The sequence below is a fragment of the Echiichthys vipera genome (genome assembly GCF_963691815.1).
Source record: "Echiichthys vipera genome assembly, chromosome: 7".
Taxonomy (NCBI): domain Eukaryota; kingdom Metazoa; phylum Chordata; class Actinopteri; order Perciformes; family Trachinidae; genus Echiichthys; species Echiichthys vipera.
In genome coordinates, this window is record NC_139832.1 from 4,217,080 (window position 1) to 4,237,480 (window position 20,401).

General features: G+C 40.9%; 1 protein-coding gene across 1 annotated transcript in view; it reads right to left on the bottom strand.

The window, feature by feature from the left end:
• Window positions 1-7,222: 7,222 nt before the first annotated feature.
• mgat4c (mgat4 family member C) overlaps window positions 7,223-20,401 on the bottom strand; it is a gene marked incomplete at its 3' end in the record, with an annotated part of 46,141 nt that continues 32,962 nt past the window's right edge. The window contains exons 2-4 of the mRNA XM_083917370.1: window positions 9,785-9,936; window positions 9,000-9,147; window positions 7,223-8,379 (exon numbers count right to left, since the gene is read on the bottom strand). Coding sequence (XP_083773496.1) covers window positions 7,223-8,379; window positions 9,000-9,147; window positions 9,785-9,913 — 1,434 coding nt within the window. The 5' untranslated portion in view covers window positions 9,914-9,936. The remainder of the gene's footprint in view (window positions 8,380-8,999; window positions 9,148-9,784; window positions 9,937-20,401) is intronic.

The window sequence follows — 20,401 nt, forward strand, 5'->3', positions numbered from 1 at the left end:
TAAATCTTGGCAATATAACAAAGCCTGCATACGAAGATCTCAGAGCTCTTGAAAGTGTGAAAGTCATCAACCAAGAGTAAGGAGACAGCGAGAGAATGATCAAAGAGGCTATACATACCTAACGTCAAGTTCTTGTAAAAGGACCTGTATGCTTAGATTATTTTGTGACATTTGCTGTGCGTTATTAGATGTTGTAGGGAAAATTTAATACAAAATGGATTCATGCAAAACGACAGTCTAGGTGAACTGCCAAGGTCTCTAAAAAAAAAAAAAATGACCGTTGTTTTTAACGTTGTGAAACGATCACGCAACTTGTGACCATTCAGTTTAATGACACACGGTCAACATTTGGAAACAGAACTACATACGTTTATTTATATACTTGGTTAGGGTTAGGAGAAGATCATTGATTGGCTTAAAATAACAATAGATGTCTGTAACAAGTTGGTAAACTTAAAAAAAGTCAACACTGACTTTTGGTTTGACACTACCACCCTTTGGGGATTTTATTCTACGTAACCTTACTTCCTTGTTTGCTTCCGCAATATTATACTATGGCCATTAGGTCGCCGCCTAACATCAAATGTAAATATGGGTCAGCATGCTTAAACAAACAACCTATGTGGCAATTTTACTAACCGCCATCACTGTCATCACTGTCGTCACATCATGCTTTTTGTGATACAAGATCTGAAGTTACAATAAAAGGAGTGCTTTTTTCACATTTTCCAAATGGATGTTTGTCCTCTGTGGACATTGGAAGACTGTGAAGACCAAGTAATACTGAACTCAGCATTCTGTATATGTGAATGATGTCTGTGTATTAACTAATATTAATGACCATGGACAGTATACAAAATGGACGTAGCCTCTCCGTTGAGGTCCGTTCTCTCAACTTGATCCAATTGCACTCGCCTCTGGGAGCCGCCATCTTGTCAGATTTTGACTCCTCCTCATTTCCTCTTACCAAAAAAGGCATTGATGTGACGTTGACGGGCAGGAGATACGGCCATGTAGCTGATGTTTAAAGAATTAGCCACATTAGGTCCAGCCTAAGCTCTTAGCCTAGCTCAGGCTAACGTGTCCTGTTAGCCTGAGCTAGGCTAACAGGACACGTTACTAGATAAACGGGGTGTGGGAGTCAATGTTGAGATTATTTTCCGGGACCAGGAGTAATTATTTTTTTTATTTTGTAAAGGGACCAGGATTTTTCAGAGACACATGGCACTCTGTGTTTCTAGTGGAGACACACCGGCTGTGCGAGTCGAGTGCAGGCACTCCCTTATCAGTCTAGTGGAAAACACACCGGCTCCAGGAGTGAATCACAGGCAGCCAGCTTTTATGATCTATGATTTAAACTGATATTCAACACAGTACGATCCCCATAGACTGTACAACCCCAACCCTCACAGCCCGACTCCTTCCGGTGCTCCACATTAGCATCTGTTGTATGTGTCATAACAGAACTAACGTTAACACGGTGTGTTCCTAAACCATCTCTTTGAACAGTTGGTCGAAGAAAAAAACATCTTGTCACTCATGGTAACACCACCACACGAATGATCACAGTCCATGTCGAGATGACGGTGTTAGCATGCTAATTCTGACAACAAGCCTCCGAGGAGAAGTAAGGGCCAGGGGCTAGCTGTCACTCAAAGGGCCACGCCCCTAATTATTCATAAACTTTAATCTACAATAAAATAAAAACTAGCCTGGTACAAAAATAATTCACCCCACTAGGTTGTCATGGATATATGACCTAAACATACAGACTAGAATGATTATTTGTACCAGGTCTTAAATAAGTTTAATTATGCTGTGAAAACAGCCTGTATGACATGGGGGTCAATGAGAAACTGCTCTATTGTGCAAACTACTCCCAGTGGCCATTTGGAGAACTGCAATTTTTGGCACTTTTGTATTGGATCAACCAGGAAGTCGCTGTGGTGGGGGCTTGTTAATGACACTTAGAAGAAGTTAATGACACTCAGAAGTGCTATGCATGTGTCAAAAATGTGTTTTTTTGACACACGCGTAGCACCTAGCACTGGAGGTTAAACAAACACTTACCGAATACCGAGCCTCATGTGTCTCTTTACGAAGGCAATACAAATATACAGTAGCTAGTTTATCAGCTGCACTACAGAATCCAGACAGACTGGCGTCCTGTCCAGGTTGTACCCCGCCTCACGGCCGATGTCAGCTGGGATCGGCTCCAGCCCCCCCCCCCCCCCCGCGATCCCGATAGGGACAAGCGGTTGAAGATGAGTGAGTGAGTGACTCCAGACTCATTTTTTGTCCGTTATCCTTGTCCCAGGTATCTGACAGTGTGCTTCATATCAGAAATAACCTATCTTGACAAATACACAAAGAGCATGTTGCTTCAAACAGTACAGTATCCCCTCAAGCGCCATCTCCACACCTTCATTAAGTATGCAGTTAAAAAAAAGCAGAAAGCATATGAATACTGAAATGAATAATGCATGGATTTTGCTTTTGGCTACGACAAGATCTGAGTGAGACAGGCTTGCTCTCGCTGCAAGTTTCCAGGAACTGCAAATGCCGGTGATGTTTCTTTTTCTTAAAATTTCAAATATACGCCTTATTTTCTACTTTTATTCATAAACATTTTAACAGTGAAACCAAACATGTTCAGGCAAAGACAGGGGGGACAACATTTTTTTGATTCAGGGTCATCTAAATAGTGTTTTGTTTTTCCCAAGGCAAACCAATATTCAAGCCCTGATACTGCAGACACACATTTAATATTTTGTGCACTCACGCTCTCTTGCGCACACTGTCAGCCGTCGATTCACCACAAAGATGGCATTCACTCATTTTATCTAAGTTCATCTTAAATACAATATGTACAATATAACATTTGAAATGATACATGTAAAAAAATATATGTCATCTTACGATACAGTACCATTTAGAGAACAATGGAAAGTAAAACAGACACAGAAACAACATCTTAACACACTCGCTCCACTTAACAATATACAGCATATGAACTCTGAACCTGTTGTAAGGTAGTTTCGGTACGCTTACGTACACACCCAGTACTATTTCATTAGCAGAAGCCGAACAATAATTCATAGATCCTGACGTATAAAAGGAGTCGTTTTTATCCACTGAAAAATGATTTTGTTCATGCACTTTGTACATGCTTCACTGGAAGAGAACTCACATTTCAAATAACTCAGGATCTGAACATCATATTCACATTCATCACTTGCTCAGAGCTTCGGGGATCGAACCCTCGCAGCCGATATAATTAAACAAACTTAGACAGTTACCTGTCTGCAAGTGATTCACGAACCTCTGCCCTTTTTCTCACAGAGATCCGCCGATACGGTTAGTGTGTAATTCTTGACAATTGAACAGCGAAGATGGTCGTTTATTAGCTGTAAGTATAACAAGAGGAGAGGACATCCTTCAGTGTTAAGTGAAATGTACAGTACAACTGATCCTGTACACACTGTTCACTCAAGGCCCTAGTATAGATTGTGGTTTGCAGACATGCTGCCAATAGCAAAGAATGCAGAGCGCAGCAGTTTGCTGACATCCAGTTGAGGAATTTATGCAGCTTTTGTTGTTATCCCCAAGATGTGAATATGTCCATAAATCTGCAGCGTGCAGCTAGTTTTGGCTGGCATCTTATTTCAAATAAAAGATCAGACAGCAATTTCTCCTCCGAAAATATCCGCCCCACAACACGATTGCTCTACTTGGGCATGAGGCGCATCAAAGCCATCCATTACACTTGTAAAACAGCTAACTGCCCTGCAGTGACATCGTGTGTTTATAGCTCATCAGCAGGTAATACCGGGCTGAATTGGCACCATGGCGTGCATCATAAAGAACACCACACGCGCAGCACAATGTGGATTGTGTTTCTGAGCATCATCTATTCAAACAAGACACCCCCCCCCCCCCCCACACCCTCCTCAAAAGAGCTAATCCATGCAGGTCACGAAATCATTCACCAAGAGTGACTTTCCCAGGAAAATGCTGAAGAAAAACAATAAGCTGTATTGTGGTGGTGGGCTTTCTAATTTCATTTCAGCACACGGGGGATTTACCGAGGAAGGATTTTGAGGTGGCGTTACAAGCCAATCTGTGAAAGGTCTCGATCTGTGACACTGAACAAGACCTTGAGGGAAAACACAGAACAGGTGGCTACCGCAACAGCACAACAAAGCTTGAGATAACTCTTGGCGCATACTTAATGACGATCTGCTCCCACCTCATGTTCCTAAAGAACGTCAGTGTTATGTAAACATTAACCTCTATATTGCATTGTTGAGCGATTTCTTGACGCCTAATCTGCCACTGAACACTGCTCACCGACAGGTTTATACATAAGCATGGAAAACGACACGGCTATTTTCAAAGATCAGTTGAAATGTGCTGCGTTAATTTTAGCAAATGTTTGCTTCCGAACAACATAAAGCAAGGTGGAGAATTTGAAATGGATCTTCAAGGGAAAGCCGAGCAAGTTTGCCTAAAGCAGCAGCAGATTGCGTGAAGGGAGGGCAAAGATCATAGAGAGGCAACCATGTAGGAGCAGAAACATTGGAGTTGTAAGAGCACAACATTGGGGAAAGAGCGAATTGAGATCCTATAGCTTCAGGGGAGATGTTGTTTTGCTGGTGTAGAGAGTGAGGCAAACACAGACCAATTTACTGGAGGAAAATTGTGCTGCGGTGGAGAAAAAAGAGCGACCTAAGAGCGGACCTGGCCCATTCTTCACTGTGCAATCTAATCTCAGCTCTTGGAGAAGATGGGTGAAAACAAACATTGTTCTCCTGTCAGCAGCCCTGATGGAACAGACGGCGCCAGTAAAAGAGCTCACACACTCGCCTCGAACACCGTGAGGAAGATGATTAAACCGGGAAAGAATATTTGAAACGGAAAGACTTAGGTGTGACATAATGAATATTCAAGGCAACAATGACCTCTGATACTTTGCTGGTGGGTTTTTTCAAGAAGGAAAATAATTAAGGGGACGTTCTTAAAGAGAAACCTAATTGGACGGCATTTTCAAGGAGAATATGTATCTAAAAAGGACTTAGTTTCACTTCATAATAACCTTATAGATAGATACTGTAATTAGTGGTTCATAATATTTAGACAAGTAACAGCGGTCCATTATAATAAGATTAACAAAACTATAGTTTACTGTTCCCCAAGTGAGATTTGTCTTCATTCCTCAATTAAAGGAAGCACCTTTCTAAATAACCTTCAGAAACATTCATACGCGTTGGTTTAATGCATCATCAACTATTGACTTACAAATATGTTTCCAAGGTACTGTAGGGCTGGTACGACACGGCTGAAACAAATATCCTGATATTGATATATTGATACTGATGAAATGAATGTTCAGTGCAATGAAACGTTTCACTGTTAAGCTTCACACCGGACTAAACCTTCTTAACTTTGATTACATTTTGCCCAAAACCATTGAATGACGAGGCTGGTGTGATTCTATGTATTTGTTTGAGTTGACAAATCCCATGAGAAGACAAACATGTATTAGTCCATCTCGCTGTAGTTTCTGACTTCCCTTTGTGTCTATGGGTCTCATGGCACTTTCCCACGGCGCGATACGGCTCGACTTGACTCACTCTTATTTGGTTTTTCATTCGCAAAAGTGGTCATAGTACTTGGTACTTGTTACTTTTTTTACTACCACCTCAGTTGAGGTTCCAAGTGTGTGTTATGAGGCAACAGAGAAAGATGTTTTAAAAGTATTGAGTTACTGTTGATGGAAAAAAAAAACCTCAATGTTACCTGATTTAGCTGCTTTGTCATAAAATAAAGGTTAATAATAAAATGTTTTAAATAGCAAGACAATGAGGGACTTTTATTGTGAAGGTTTAATAGGAAATTAAATTAGTTTATCCATTGGTTTACAGCCCCTCCAACAGCAGATGTTGCGGCGTCGGAACAGGAATGTCTGTGGTAATGTCCTACATATTTGTGGATTTGGCTACATAGAAACTTAACGGTGTTTGTCTACCTGCAGACAGAATGAAAGCAGCCTACTATTCATAACATACATTGGGGCGGCAGTAGCTCACTCCATAGGTGACTTGGCTGGGAACCATAGGGTCGCTGGTTCAAGTCCCTGATTCAAGTCCATGTGTGGACCATGTATGGAGCGTGGCTGTTTGTGCCATTTCATCTCCTGGGCACCCAACTGCTTTGGACGCCGGTCACTGGCAGCCCCCTCGCTCTGACATCTCTCCTTAATTGAATGTATATAGGTCCTGTTTGTGCATGTGTGTGTGTTTCAGGCCTGTGTGTGTAACATGATTAATAATAAGAGTGAAAAAATTCAATTTCCCCGTTGCGGGAGAGACAAAGTAATTCTTCTTCTTCTTCTAACACAAGACAAGATTCACTCTCGGGGGTTTCTGTGACATGAGAAATACTTTTATGATGTTTAAAAATACAAAATGGCAAAAATAGATCGATAGATAGCCGCACCTTGAACCGGGTACCTGGTACCATGCGATGGTTCCAAGCCCATTCATATACAGAAAACCTTAATCTTTAAAAAACTATTTTCAGCTGCAGATTATTACACATTTGGTGCTTTGGTGAGTATTTACTTTACAGAGGCAAAACCGGGCACGAGGGATTAACTCAAAATGAACTATAGTGCCCGAGTTCATTGTAATGAAGTGACATGTCACCCAATGAAATTATATGGCTCACTGATTTTAATAGTTTTTGGACAGCAGCGTGAGCTCCCACTCTGAAGAATAAGATATCAGACTTTGGCTACACGGCAATACTTAGTTGGTGGGATCAATTCATTACTGGTCTTTCCATTGGATTTGGACGGGAGCGTGTTTTAAACCTTAAATCATATCGTTATAATATCATTTAAAATTGGTAGAACACAATGGTGAATTATCGCCCAGCCCTAGGTTAAGGACAGCTATTGAAATCTGAAATAAATAAAGGCTCATGGGACATTTAAGAAAATACACGTTCATGAATACTTTGAGGTCAGCTGAACAGTCCTTAAGAATGACTCCACTAAGGTTACAACTTGCAGATATAAAAAACTATAGCTGGCAATCAAAATGAGTACCAATAAATACATACAAAATGAATAAATAAACCTGGAAATACATACAGAAATAAATAATATTAAAAACCTTTGCGTCTATGACATACAGTACTAAGAGTCTTTGTGTAGTCCTTATTGGCTGGGGGGTTGTGTAGTCCATAAACTTATACTTCTGATAATGAGCCATTCTTTCTGACTGGCTGTCACCACAATGCGAACGCACTCAATGTCAAAGGCAATTTTGTGGTCTACGTCATGAACCTCAATGTTGCCATTTTTAAACTCCCCTAATGTGATATACGAGGAACACTGTTTCCCTTTTTTAGTCCCAACTAATTTCTCTCCCACCTCCAGAGCGCCGTGGTGAAGAATGTCATTCTGACGGTCATCAGAACCAGTTGCAATCTTAATTTTACTAATTTTAGCGGATTTATTGAAGACTATGACAAAGAAATCTCCTGTTGCAGGAGGCTTCCCCCAGAAATATTCATCGACAGTGCTGTAAGCCTTGGTGGCGTCATAGTTTTCAAAGACGTTGATGTTTGTGTAAAGGCTGGCAGGAGGGTTGTCAGGAATGTCTATGGAGTCTTCCTCAAAGTCGTCGTCCTTCAGCTTGTTCTCTGCTCCTTTGTAAGAGGAGTAGTAGCCCATGTGCTGGAACAGCGAGGGCTTGAAGCGGATCACGTCCTTCTGGGCCAGCAGACCTCTGAAGTGGATGAGGAGCCAGTCGCAGGGCATTTCCTGGTAGAACATGAGGAGGAAATGAGCCAGACGTGGCAGGTCTCTGGAGTGGTACAGCTTCCCGATGTAGCCCAGCTTGGAGAACTCCAGCATCACCCAGTAGGAACCTTCTCTGGAGGTGATCACCTTCTTCAAGGCCGTCAGGAAGTTCCTGGAGCAGCGCACGTCGTCCTCCAGCATCATGTAGAAGTGAGAGAGGTTCGTGCAGAAGTTGAGGAGGAACGCGTAGTCCACGTTCTGCTTGGAGCGGAAACGGACCCGGTCCTCCGGGTCGTTGTAGTTCCTTTTCAACCCGTCCAGAGATGGATAATACTGCTCTGGGGCCTGGATCACCAGGAGGCGCCCGGCTATGATGTGGTGGGCAAACTTCCTTGTGATTTCCTGCACCAGGTTCTCACACCAGACCAGGTCAAAGTCTGCCAGGTGGACCACAACCACAATCTCTTTGAGTTCCTCATAACTGGACTGGTCAAAGATGGATTTGATCGTCTCCAGGAGGTAGTTTCCCCGTTTTCTTTTGACTGATGACAAACCAATGGTGAGATACTCTGTGAACAGAAATAGACATTTCATAAATATGCAGACTGTGCAGAATGGCTGGTTATTTTCACATTGACCTGTATTTTAAGCATAAATGTTTACGCTTGACCTTGGGAATAGTAGTTTGACAAAATCTGTACTCAAGGTCCACTTCATTGCTTTTTCTGGGTCTTTCAACCACACCTCACAGTCTTCATCAGCTGATCCTATCCACATACCTAACCACCTTTTATCAAGAGACACATGATAACAATTGAGCAAAGCCCACCCACTAATAAAGACTGTGAGATGCAGTTGAAAGCTTTAGAAAAAGCTAAAATTGTATAATTGTTAATAATTTTTTCAACCATTTATGGTGAAAAAAAACATTACAGCTGTGGGTAAAGTGTCAAGTTTGGTGACTAAATCATAGTATACTTGAGGAGTATGTATTTAATTATGAGGTAAGAAAGTCTCTGTGGAGCAGTTGCATTTTATTGCCGTGCTTTAAATCCCCATGTCACAGATTTTTAAGTTTTAGTTCCTCTTCTAAGCTCATGTTCAAAACCACTGTATGACTTACTGTAACTCCCCCAAGCCTGTGAAGACAGACAATGTAAATTTCTCTTTAAACAAACACTAAACTTACTCTTGCGGTTCAGCGGGGTACCGGCGAGATAACGATATGTGACATTAATGGTTCCAGAGAAATTGCTCAGGTCTCTGAAGGTGTGAACGTATCGCTCTGAGCTCGAAGGGTGGACTGATGTTTCCCTGAGCTGCCTTTTATCTCCTTCCTGCAACACAATGTGAAAAACACAACATTACTTCACATTATGAACAACAGAGAGAGAGAGAGAACATGCACAAGCTGTCATAACTACTGCAGAAAAGGGACGAGAAAGTCATTTTCATTTAATTTCTGCTCTGAATAATTCAAATGAGGGGGAAATCCGACTTTTATTTTCTTAAACTTGTCTGTAACATCCTGTACAAACTTGAGACAATATGTGTTTTTATGTGGCGGAGCTAACCCTTGACATTTGGAGACAAAAGGAATCTTAAAACCCCTTCAGGCAGTTTGCATAGCCAGTTAAATGGACTTGAGAAGAGCACCAGAGGGCTGAAAATGCGAAGTACCGCTTAATAATTTAAATAACAAACACAGATAATGTACTACAATCAACAAGTTTTGATGGCATCATGAATAAGAAATAAATCGTCTGGATGATTCCAACTCGGGTCCATGTTATGAAAATTTAAACATGTTTCCATTTAAAAACAAGCAATCATAAAAGGGACAATATGGGTGGAATGAAAACATACAAGAACATTGGATAAAAGGCATATTTTGTCATATTTACAAATACTAAGCGAGCACTTCATCTAAAATTCGTATTTCGGAAATGCTTGCTAAAAACATAGGCTACTAACCAGCACGTAGCCATCTTCAATGTAGAGGTTCAGGAAGAGGAGGAAGGTGATGAGGAAGCCGAGGAAGGGGATAGTGGAGCGTTTCCTCGGACACCTCATCTTGTCAAGGGATTTCCACACCAGCCTCATGCTACGCAAGCTCTCACTGGGATCTGCATGAGAAGAACACGGAGATGACACATTAAAAAGACTTGCTTTGAATGTCGTCAGCCCTAGCATCACAATTATCCTCGAACACACTTTTAATGATGTGTGATGTGTGAGTGGTGTTTTTCCTTTTCAGTCAAAAAGAGATGCTTCTGTCTGCTTTTACTTTGTCAGCTAACTTAGTGCTCTTTGTTGTGAAAATGTGACTTTTTCTGTTACAGCCCACCATCACTCAAATATGTCCATTCAATTTCAATGCAATGAATAGTAAAAGGTAAAAGGCATAAGATGGGAAGAAAAAGACCAAATGGCATGTATGTATAAAAATACAGTACATGGATAATTATTTTCATTAGTGTATAAATTATTCATATCTTCTCACTTAAGAGGCTGGGACCAGTTTAGCTAGTGCATAACTCATTGATGCCAAGGCATGCTGTATCTCACAAAGATTGTGCAGTGTGAATTAATTTCCCTGATTATTTCAACACCAAATGTATGCAGCACAAATGCCCTATCTCGCAATGTTAACCAATCATTTGCGTATCTGCCCTGTGATTCAGGTCCACTCCATAATGTAATGAGTTTTTCCTTGGCCCATGCTACACCCTTCCACCAAGTTTCATGAAAATTGTACTTGCAGTTTTTCCATAATTCTGCTGAAAAACCAACCAACCTACCAACCTACCAACCAACCAACCAACCAACCAGCCAGCCAGCCAGCCAGCCAGCCAGCCAGCCAGCCAGCCAGCCAGCCAGCCAGCCAACCAACCAACCAACCAACCAACCAACCAACCAACCAACCAACCAACCAACCAACCAACCAACCAACCAACCAACCAACCAACCAACCAGCCAAAGTTGAAAACAACATAAAACAAAAACAACACAGCTATATTAGCATTATGTACAATAGAAGATACAACAGAAGATACACTAAATACATATTTTTGTATATCTTTGTCAAAACTTGCCATTCTCAGCATGTAGGTTGCTAGCTCACAGATTGTTGTAGTGTCTCCTGTAGCGAAATATAGCCACCAAGTCCTTATCCCAACTCGTCACATACTGCTGTTTTGTCAGAACCCTTAGTGTCAGGGTTTCTTGTCAACACACTGGGTAGCAGTCATTGTTTTGACACGAGGAACATGTTAACATTGTGAATTCAAACAAAGCAATAACAGACCAGTTGGTTAGGAAAATATTAAAGATTGGGGTTACAATAAGCACCTTGTAACGTAGCTACAGTGGAATGGACATGACCGTGACACAAACGGGACACGAACCACAGTCTCCAGGCTTCGGGGTGAAAGTCCGTTGTTTGTTTGCCTCATGCAGCACCCCCCAACCTGCCTCCTTACGTGGGTTTGGTGCTCTTTATCCTTGAGCACTGGGGTTTACAAATGGGTTTACAGTTGAAAGCCTGTTGTGTTTGGCGCAAGCCTTGTGTGTTCGGAGCCAAACCCTGTGGGTCATGACAAAACGGCAGTATTTGACACACTGTGAACTGGCTGTACAGCGGAAGGGGAGGAGAACAGCACATGAAATTCATGGCCAATGGCGGTCTTACCCACAGTCTACATCCAGTATGTCATACTAATCCAATGTTGACAGCTAAATGTACATATATCAGAAGGCTTATAAGCAGCAATGGAAGCTGTAACATATACAGCTTTCAGCTAGAACAAAATTATGTATCAGGCTCAGTCATAGGATTGGCAACTCTTCATAGCAACTGTTCAATTGAGAGTGACTGAGGGAGGAAAAAGGCCCTCATAAACAGCAGCAGCAGCGAAAGTTACAGCCTACAGATGTAACAATGGCATTGGTCTTTTCTTTGCCAGCAATTAGGCATCAGCATGCGCTTTTGTTCCACCGCTGCAAAACCCCAGAGAGGCCTAATAGAATACAAACTACCTCTAAGCTCAGTTCAATGACCACACACACATCGATCACTCGCACCAGGAGTCAGCCTCACCTGGGATTTCAGCTAGTCAATACCTCTTTGTGCATACTTGAAAACTGAATTTAACATATCCATCCACTGCGGCTTGTTCTCAATTCTTTACCCCTCTGTGATTTCATGTGGCTGCAGATTATCAGCAACTGCAATATTATTTCCCGTGCTCCTACAGCATTTATGCAAGGATCTGCTTTAGTTGGGAAGTAGCTGCAGTTTTATATCGACTGTCAGAGAAATAGGACAGGTGTCTTCTTGTTATGTCGTGCTATTGTTTACATTTTTTCAACACAATGTCAAATTTTAAATGTTTGTTAAAATAAAAATGTTATTTTTAATGTAAGTTGAAATATCGGCAGCCCAGAATTCAACAATGAACAATGAAGGGGGAGAGGTCGATATGAAGTGGTCGGATTAAATTTCTCTTTTTCTACAGATACTCTGACTAACTCTGATAACTTAGTTTAGTTTATAGTTTAAATAGTTTATTTTGAATATGTGTAAAAACAAAATTATCATACATTAATGTGCAGACGTAAAGAAAAGGAAAACAAAACAGAGAGAAAAATAAATGTACGATAACAAAGTAAACTGAAAAATAAAAACTTTTTTTACATATCCGAAAAGGAGGAAGTATAAACTTATTTAATTCCACCCCGTTTTAATAAATATTACTAAAGAAGAAGATAAAGAGGAAGAGGAAGAAGAAGTTTCTACATACAGTATCTGAAAAGGAGTGGGAAGAAGTGTAAACTTATTTTATTCCACCCCGTTTTAATAAATATTACTAAAGAAGAAGATAAAGAGGAAGAGGAAGAAGAAGAGAAAGAAGAGGAAGAAGAAGAAGAGGAAGAAGAAGAGGAAGAAGAAAAAGAAGAAGTTTCTACATATCTGAAAAGGAGCGGGAAGAAGTGTAAACTTATTTTATTCCACCCCGTTTTAATAAATATTACTAAAGAAGAAGATAAAGAGGAAGAGGAAGAAGAAGAGAAAGAAGAGGAAGAAGAAGAAGAGGAAGAAGAAGAGGAAGAAGAAAAAGAAGAAGTTTCTACATATCTGAAAAGGAGCGGGAAGAAGTGTAAACTTATTTTATTCCACCCCTTTTTAATAAATATTACTGAAGAAGAAGAGGAGGAGGAAGAAGAAAAAGAAGAGGAAGAAGAAGAGGAGGAGAAGAAGAAGAAGAAAAGAAGAGGAAGAAGAAAAAGAAGAGGAAGAAGAAGAGGAGGAGAAGAAGAAGAAGAAAAGAAGAGGAAGAAGAAAAAGAAGAGGTTTTTACATATCTGAAAAGGAGTGGGAAGAAGTGTAAACTTATTTTATTCCACCCCTTTTTAATAAATATTACTAAAGAAGAAGATAAAGAGGAAGAGGAAGAAGAAGTTGAAGAGGAAGAAGAAGAGGAAGAAGAGGAAGAAGAAGATGAAGAAGAAAAAGAAGAGGTTTTTACATATCTGAAAAGGAGTGGGAAGAAGTGTAAACTTATTTTATTCCACCCCGTTTTAATAAATATTACTAAAGAAGAAGATAAAGAGGAAGAGGAAGAAGTTGTTGAAGAGGAAGAAGAAGAGAAAGAAGAGGAAGAAGAAGAAGAGGAAGAAGAAAAAGAAGAAGTTTCTACATATCTGAAAAGGAGTGGGAAGAAGTATAAATTTATTTTATTTCACCCCTTTTTAAGAAATATTACTGAAGAAGAAGAGGAGGAGGAAGAAGAAAAAGAAGAGGAAGAAGAAGAGGAGGAGAAGAAGAAGAAGAAAAGAAGAGGAAGAAGAAAAAGAAGAAGTTTCTACATATCTGAAAAGGAGTGGGAAGAAGTATAAATTTATTTTATTTCACCCCTTTTTAATAAATATTACTGAAGAAGAAGATAAAGAGGAAGAGGAAGAAGAAGTTGAAGAGGAAGAAGAGGAGGAGGAGAAGAAGAAGAAGAAAAGAAGAGGAAGAAGAAAAAGAAGAGGAAGAAGAAGAAGAGGAGGAGAAGAAGAAGAAGAAAAGAAGAGGGAGAAGAAAAAGAAGAGGTTTTTACATATCCGAAAAGGAGGAAGTATAAACTTATTTAATTCCACCCCGTTTTAATAAATATTACTAAAGAAGAAGATAAAGAGGAAGAGGAAGAAGAAGTTGAAGAGGAAGAAGAAGAGGAAGAAGAGGAAGAAGAAAAAGAAGAAGTTTCTACATATCTGAAAAGGAGTGGGAAGTGTAAATTTATTTTATTCCACCCCGTTTTAATAAATATTACTGAAGAAGAAGAGGAGGAGGAAGAAGAAAAAGAAGAGGAAGAAGAAGAGGAGGAGAAGAAGAAGAAGAAAAGAAGAGGAAGAAGAAAAAGAAGAGGTTTTTACATATCTGAAAAGGAGTGGGAAGAAGTGTAAACTTATTTTATTCCACCCCGTTTTAATAAATATTACTAAAGAAGAAGATAAAGAGGAAGAGGAAGAAGAAGTTGAAGAGGAAGAAGAAGAGAAAGAAGAGGAAGAAGAAGAAGAGGAAGAAGAAGAGGAAGAAGAAAAAGAAGAAGTTTCTACATATCTGAAAAGGAGTGGGAAGAAGTGTAAATTTATTTTATTCCACCCCTTTTTAATAAATATTACTGAAGAAGAAGAGGAGGAGGAAGAAGAAAAAGAAGAGGAAGAAGAAGAGGAGGAGAAGAAGAAGAAGAAAAGAAGAGGAAGAAGAAAAAGAAGAAGTTTCTACATATCTGAAAAGGAGCGGGAAGAAGTGTAAACTTATTTAATTCCACCCCTTTTTAATACATATTACTGAAATAAAACTTATTCTATCTTTATAGTAATAACAATAATAATATTATACTTCCATTTGTCATTCTTCAATTATCCTTGTTCTATATCTAACAAAGCATCATTCTATAAAGATATTTATGTTAATAAAACATTATATTATTCTTTATATTATTATAATATATAACATACACACATACACACACACATATACATACATACATATAACATACACACACACACACACACACTGAAGATAACACATAGATACATAAATAACAAAGTAAATATACATAATATACACACAGTAATAATCATAAACCCCCCTTATTTCTGTACCTTGTAAAAATCCTCTCCTTATATATTTGTATAACTTGCCCAAAGTAAAGAAAAACAACAACAATATAGACTCTTATAATAACAAAACATACCAACACTGTGTCCAAATGGCTCTGAACACCACGTACAGGCTAAATAAGAGTGTCTTTATTACATTTGTAGTGTGTTTTCAGTAAATTGCAGAGTTCTGCTGAAGAAAGCCGAGTGCTGCATGATGATGAGAAGAATCATTAGAACCACTTTGGAAGGAATCTCAACTGAAGGCTACGAGTACGAGTGTCCTCCTGACACCGCGGCTCAGGTAACTCCTGCTTCTCAGCGCCTGCCTCATCGTTCTTTGGTGAGAACTGAGCAGCAGCTCTTTCCTTTCTCACAAACATAAGCCGGGTTGAGACTCCTGACCTACAATTAAAGTAAGTGGTATTCTGTGTGTGATCCAACGGGGAGAGCTTCAATTAAACTCCTTTTTTTTTTTACTGCTTTGTGTTAGACGGGAGTTGATCTCTCAGATTGGAGTTTCGGTTTGTCTACCATGATGAAACAAGACAAAGCGAGGCACCTCTCTTGTTTCAATAATTCAGTATGGGCTCAGAGCAGGAAGAGGATGAGTGGCTCATCCTGCCAAAGGCACAGCTGGGAAACATGCACGCTTCTCCTACCCCAGATTTAACTGTGACGGAGATGCACAGAGGCACACCTTAAACATCCGCATCCCTATCTCCAGTCTACTGTGTATTCTTGGTACATGCATAAGTATAAATAGATATACATGGAGGATGGTATGGATTCACTGCTAGCATCCATTAACTAGAGGGATGCATGTGTTGTGTTGTGTTCACTCCCGTGGCATGAATCCAAATGGAACTGCAGCAGTGAAATGGACTAAGTGTGTTTTAATGGGTGTGTCATCCTGGCAGTCACACACTGCCTCAGATGTCCCCAGCACCAGTTCAGGACACAGCGCACTTCCAGCAGGCTGGGGCTGTTAAATATCCATTATGCACTGTGTGTGTGTGTGTGTGTGAATTGGACCAAATAAACCACAACACTGCCTCTCTGCTCGCTTATACCCAGCGACGCTCTGTGCACTTAACTTGTATCCCAAACTCCTTTTGAAAACCGTGCTCTCCGTGAGAGGTTAAATCCATAATAGATTGACATAAAGGGAGCGCGGTGGCAACAAAACTGTGACAAAAGCAGAGTGTGCAAAGACATAAGCACCTCACAAATTCAATTAGATTTTCACTCCAGTGGCATAATGCTCAATTTGATAAAGATTTTTCAAACCTTGTGGTTTTTTTTAATTTCAATATTCTCAATATACCATTTTGGATGTTACAGTCACACCCTGCTAGGAGACAGATTTACTTCCTGATTGTTACTACAGTTGCTCCCGGAAGAGATAAGATACGCCCAGAAAGCCTCTACGGTGGCTATCACCTGGTTGTTTCACACCCTGACTAGTGGCTCAGGGTTTGGAAATGACTCTCAGCTGGAAATCTTCTGCCCATCTATCCTTGACGTCACAGCAAGTTGAAGGTTATTAAGTTGCTGTGCAGAAAGGTGAGTACAAGAGGACGTAAAAAACGACAAACAAGGGAATTGGAAAATTACGTGAAGAGCTCTGTATATCCTAGTATCACAATGAAGATGAAAAATGAATGTTCTCAACATTTCCACTAAGTGGATTGTACACTTAGGAGCGTAGAAGTCAGGACTTGGAAATCCTTTTTTTAGGAGACCTCATGTAACACCGTCATCCATATCCTGTAGCAAGAAGAGTCATTTTGAGGGCTGCAACTAATGATTGTTTCACATTTAAGGCAATGTCCTTTGCCTGACCAATAGTCCAAAATCGAAATTTATCTCATTTACCATTATGAATCCGACATCTGCTGAATAAATAATCTATAATCGTGTAATCAGTATATCCGATAGAGTAGGTTTTAATACTAAAATTTCTATTTTTCTGTGTTCCAAGCAAAAAGTACCTTGGCAAGCTATCTCTGGATTCATCCTCAATGTCCTCCGCGCGTCTCTGGCAGCCCATATGAGATGACTGATCCAGGAATTGTCTTCCTTTCCCCTGCTACACCCCCTCCCTTTAATGGTGAAATCTGACAGAGGCAGACTTCAAATGGAAAACAAGGAGCTCCCCAGTGAGGTGAAGGCAATTATGGTCTGGCCTGATGTGCAACCTAATGCCAAGAATTCTATATCACAGCAAAAAAAGAAAAAGAAACCCAAACAAAACAAAGCAAAAGGCCTTCCAGTCCCTCTCCATTCGTAATGGCTTGATTGCTGCGGAGTGGAAACAATCCTCCTGCATGCCAAAGACACCACTATTTGTTTTTGAGTGCTGTGAAAGAGTAAAGCACAGACGAAAGGTAAGGATCCCTCAAAGTGCCACAAACAAGAGTCGACTTCCACGGTTATTTCACATTTCATCTTCCCAAGGTTGTCCCTTTAAGGTTATTGTCACAAAAGTGAGACAACGAGGCTTGGCTGAGGAGTTACCCCCACATACCTGAATCTGAGGAAATCTGAAAAGATTGCTTTTTCCAAAAAATAAAAAAAGTTTGTGCAGCATATCAGCATAATGTCTTTATGCCTTTCAATGCCGGCAGGGAACTGAGAGAAGCAGCATAATGAAGATAAGATTTGAGGTGCACACAACACTGAGTCCCTCCGTGTGTTATTCAGAAATCAAAATAACCTCTTAACAAACACTTTTCTCGCCTGCTTGAATCAATTCCTCAACTTTCCATTTAGGCCACGTCGTTTTTTTTTAATGTGAGGCTGCGTTTCTCTAATAGGAAAGCCTAGACGGGAAACTCATTGTGAATAAGAAAAAGGGAAAAGATTAATAAAATGGGAAGCAGAAAGCAATTCTCCCTCATTTCATCTTGTTATCTGTTTTACATTATTTCCCCTGGGTATCCTGCACCTTGCAGATATACAGCTCTGCACAAATAATCAATTAAGCCTGCAGATTTGCAGGGATTCAGCACTTGCTTTGTGTCAGGCCTTTAGCCACTTTCAATGGATTTTCCTTCTCGATAAAAAGCAGAGAGTAACAAAGGCTTTTGTTGATAACAGAATTGTGGCGCTGGGCAGAATAATAAATCTCTTTATAATGAAATGGCTGTTTTGTTAATAATTCAAATTGGTCAAACAGTTTACCAATTACTACATTCTTACAGCCTGCCACACAAAGGAATCTGTCATTTACAAAGACTTAGAGACCCTTGTCAGACATCCACGCCCCTTATAGAAACACGTAAATGATCTTAATTATCAGCATAATTGGGAATTGATGAAGAGGGTGTTATCATCTCACAGTGTGGAAAATTAAATCCCGAAAGCTGTGTTAATGGGAGAGCCCATATGTAATTCGTGTAAACCATGTGTCACAACAGCCAATCATGTTTGGGGTGGATGACCTGTCATCTCTACAGGCAATCATCCAAAAGGGAGTCATCATGTTATTCGAGGCGACAACAAGAACTCTTATTTTGTTCTGTTTCTTGCTTCGTGTCTGTAGCTGTCAAGTGGTTTTCCAATCATAAAGTGGTCCCAGACCTGTTTTGTTTTACCCATCCCAGCTGCATCAAACTCTGGAGGCCAGGCGGTTGCACTAAGGACCCAAACAGATGTACCATGCTGCAGCAGCAGCAGCAGCAGCAGCAGCACGCTCCCCTATCGCCTCCCTGCGCTGAGCCTGTCACCGCTGTCAGCAGCTTGAGCTCACTCATTCTAATGGGAGGAGGAGGCGCTGTGGAGGTGGTGGTGGAAGGGAGAGCGTATGTGTGCTGAATGTGATGCATTCCCCACGGACACACTGTCCAACTGTGCCACCCCCTACCCCCACACCAACCACCACCACTACCGCCACAGTGGTCCTCGGGGGAGAAACAAGCAGTCCAGTGACAACAGCACTTCCAGCTGTTCTCCCATAAGGTACCGGTGTGCAAGACAAGCCTTGGAGCGTAAAAAAGCCCAAATGGTCTCAGTCTGTCAGGCTCCCTGATACAAGAATATTTTTCTAAACACCGACAAACAGCCTGTTCTATTCCAAATGGTCCTGATGTCCTTGCATTTCCAAGCTCATACAGTGAGAGGACGGTGCCTTGTTCTAGCTCCAGGATGTTTTGGAGACCTCAACAAAGCTTTTCGATTCATCAGTATTAATAAGGCTTGTTTTTTTTGCCCACAGCAGCACTGGCACAGCTGGAGTACATTCTCATGTAATACTGAGCATGTGCTTCCCATTGATGCTACCTTCAGAGCAATCGAGCATCAAAACATTTAGAACAAACGGCCGTGGTCCTTTATCTACTGCAGTACAATCGTCCAGATCATCCAGCCTGGTCCCTCATTGAAATGTGATTGTAAAGCGCTTCATCTGAACCCACCACCCCTATGATTACAACTCACTGGCTGGAGAGGAAATATCATTTATAGCTATGATGGACTGTGCCGTATCTTGAAAGCCAATCCCTCACAAAATACCATCAGTTTTATGAAAGGGAGACAGCGCATTTATCACGAAACACAAACTGAGTACAATCAAAGAGCTCAATGTGCTGATGATGCGGCAACGTACACAGTACTCGCTTCAGCGCGGAGAACTGCTGAGAGGCTCTCTGGAAGAGGAAGAGTCACTGAGTCTCGATGTGAAAGAGATTGAGCATGCGGTTGCAACCGAGGCTTTCAAAGTGTTGTCTGCATGTTTATGTTTAAGGTTAGAGGAAAATATAAAAAGCCTTTCTCCGTTCCAGCTGCGTTGGGCATAATGAGGACGAGAGGCATGAGAAATGATTCATATGTGGCTGAGCCTCTCCACGGCCCTTCTAAGCAGTTAGCACTTTGACCCAGATTAGCGCTCTGCCAGGAATGCGCTTGGGAGGGATGGCGATAGAGGACTGCGATACCGCCTGCTTATTTCCACTAGAAAACACTCTCGACATGTGTACACCCCTTGTCCTGACACACGCATATGGTCTTAATTTCTTCCCCGTCCCTCGTGTGAGGTTGTGAAGATGCGGTCAGTGATATAAGTTATTACCTACATCAGAGACACAAGATGATTAGTATTTGAATATTGTGAATCCCTCTCTAGGGCAAGGATATTCAATTAGTTCTTTGTTATATCACGTTCGGCTAATAGGCCGTGCGTCTCCCCGACTTCAAACTCCCCGACTGCCCTCTGCGCTTGACGTCATGTGTCATATGCTGCTGCTCCCCTGAGGCCACTTTCTACATTAAAAGCACAGACTCACTTGAATTAGCAGACAACAGCCTGTCATCATGTCTACTCCATAAAAAAAGAAGAAGAAAAAAGCTGGACAATAGCTGTGGGCGACTGAGAGAATGAAAAAAAAGGCCATTGAAGAAAAAGACTGGAAAAGAAATCCCCTCACCCTCTCCTCTCTC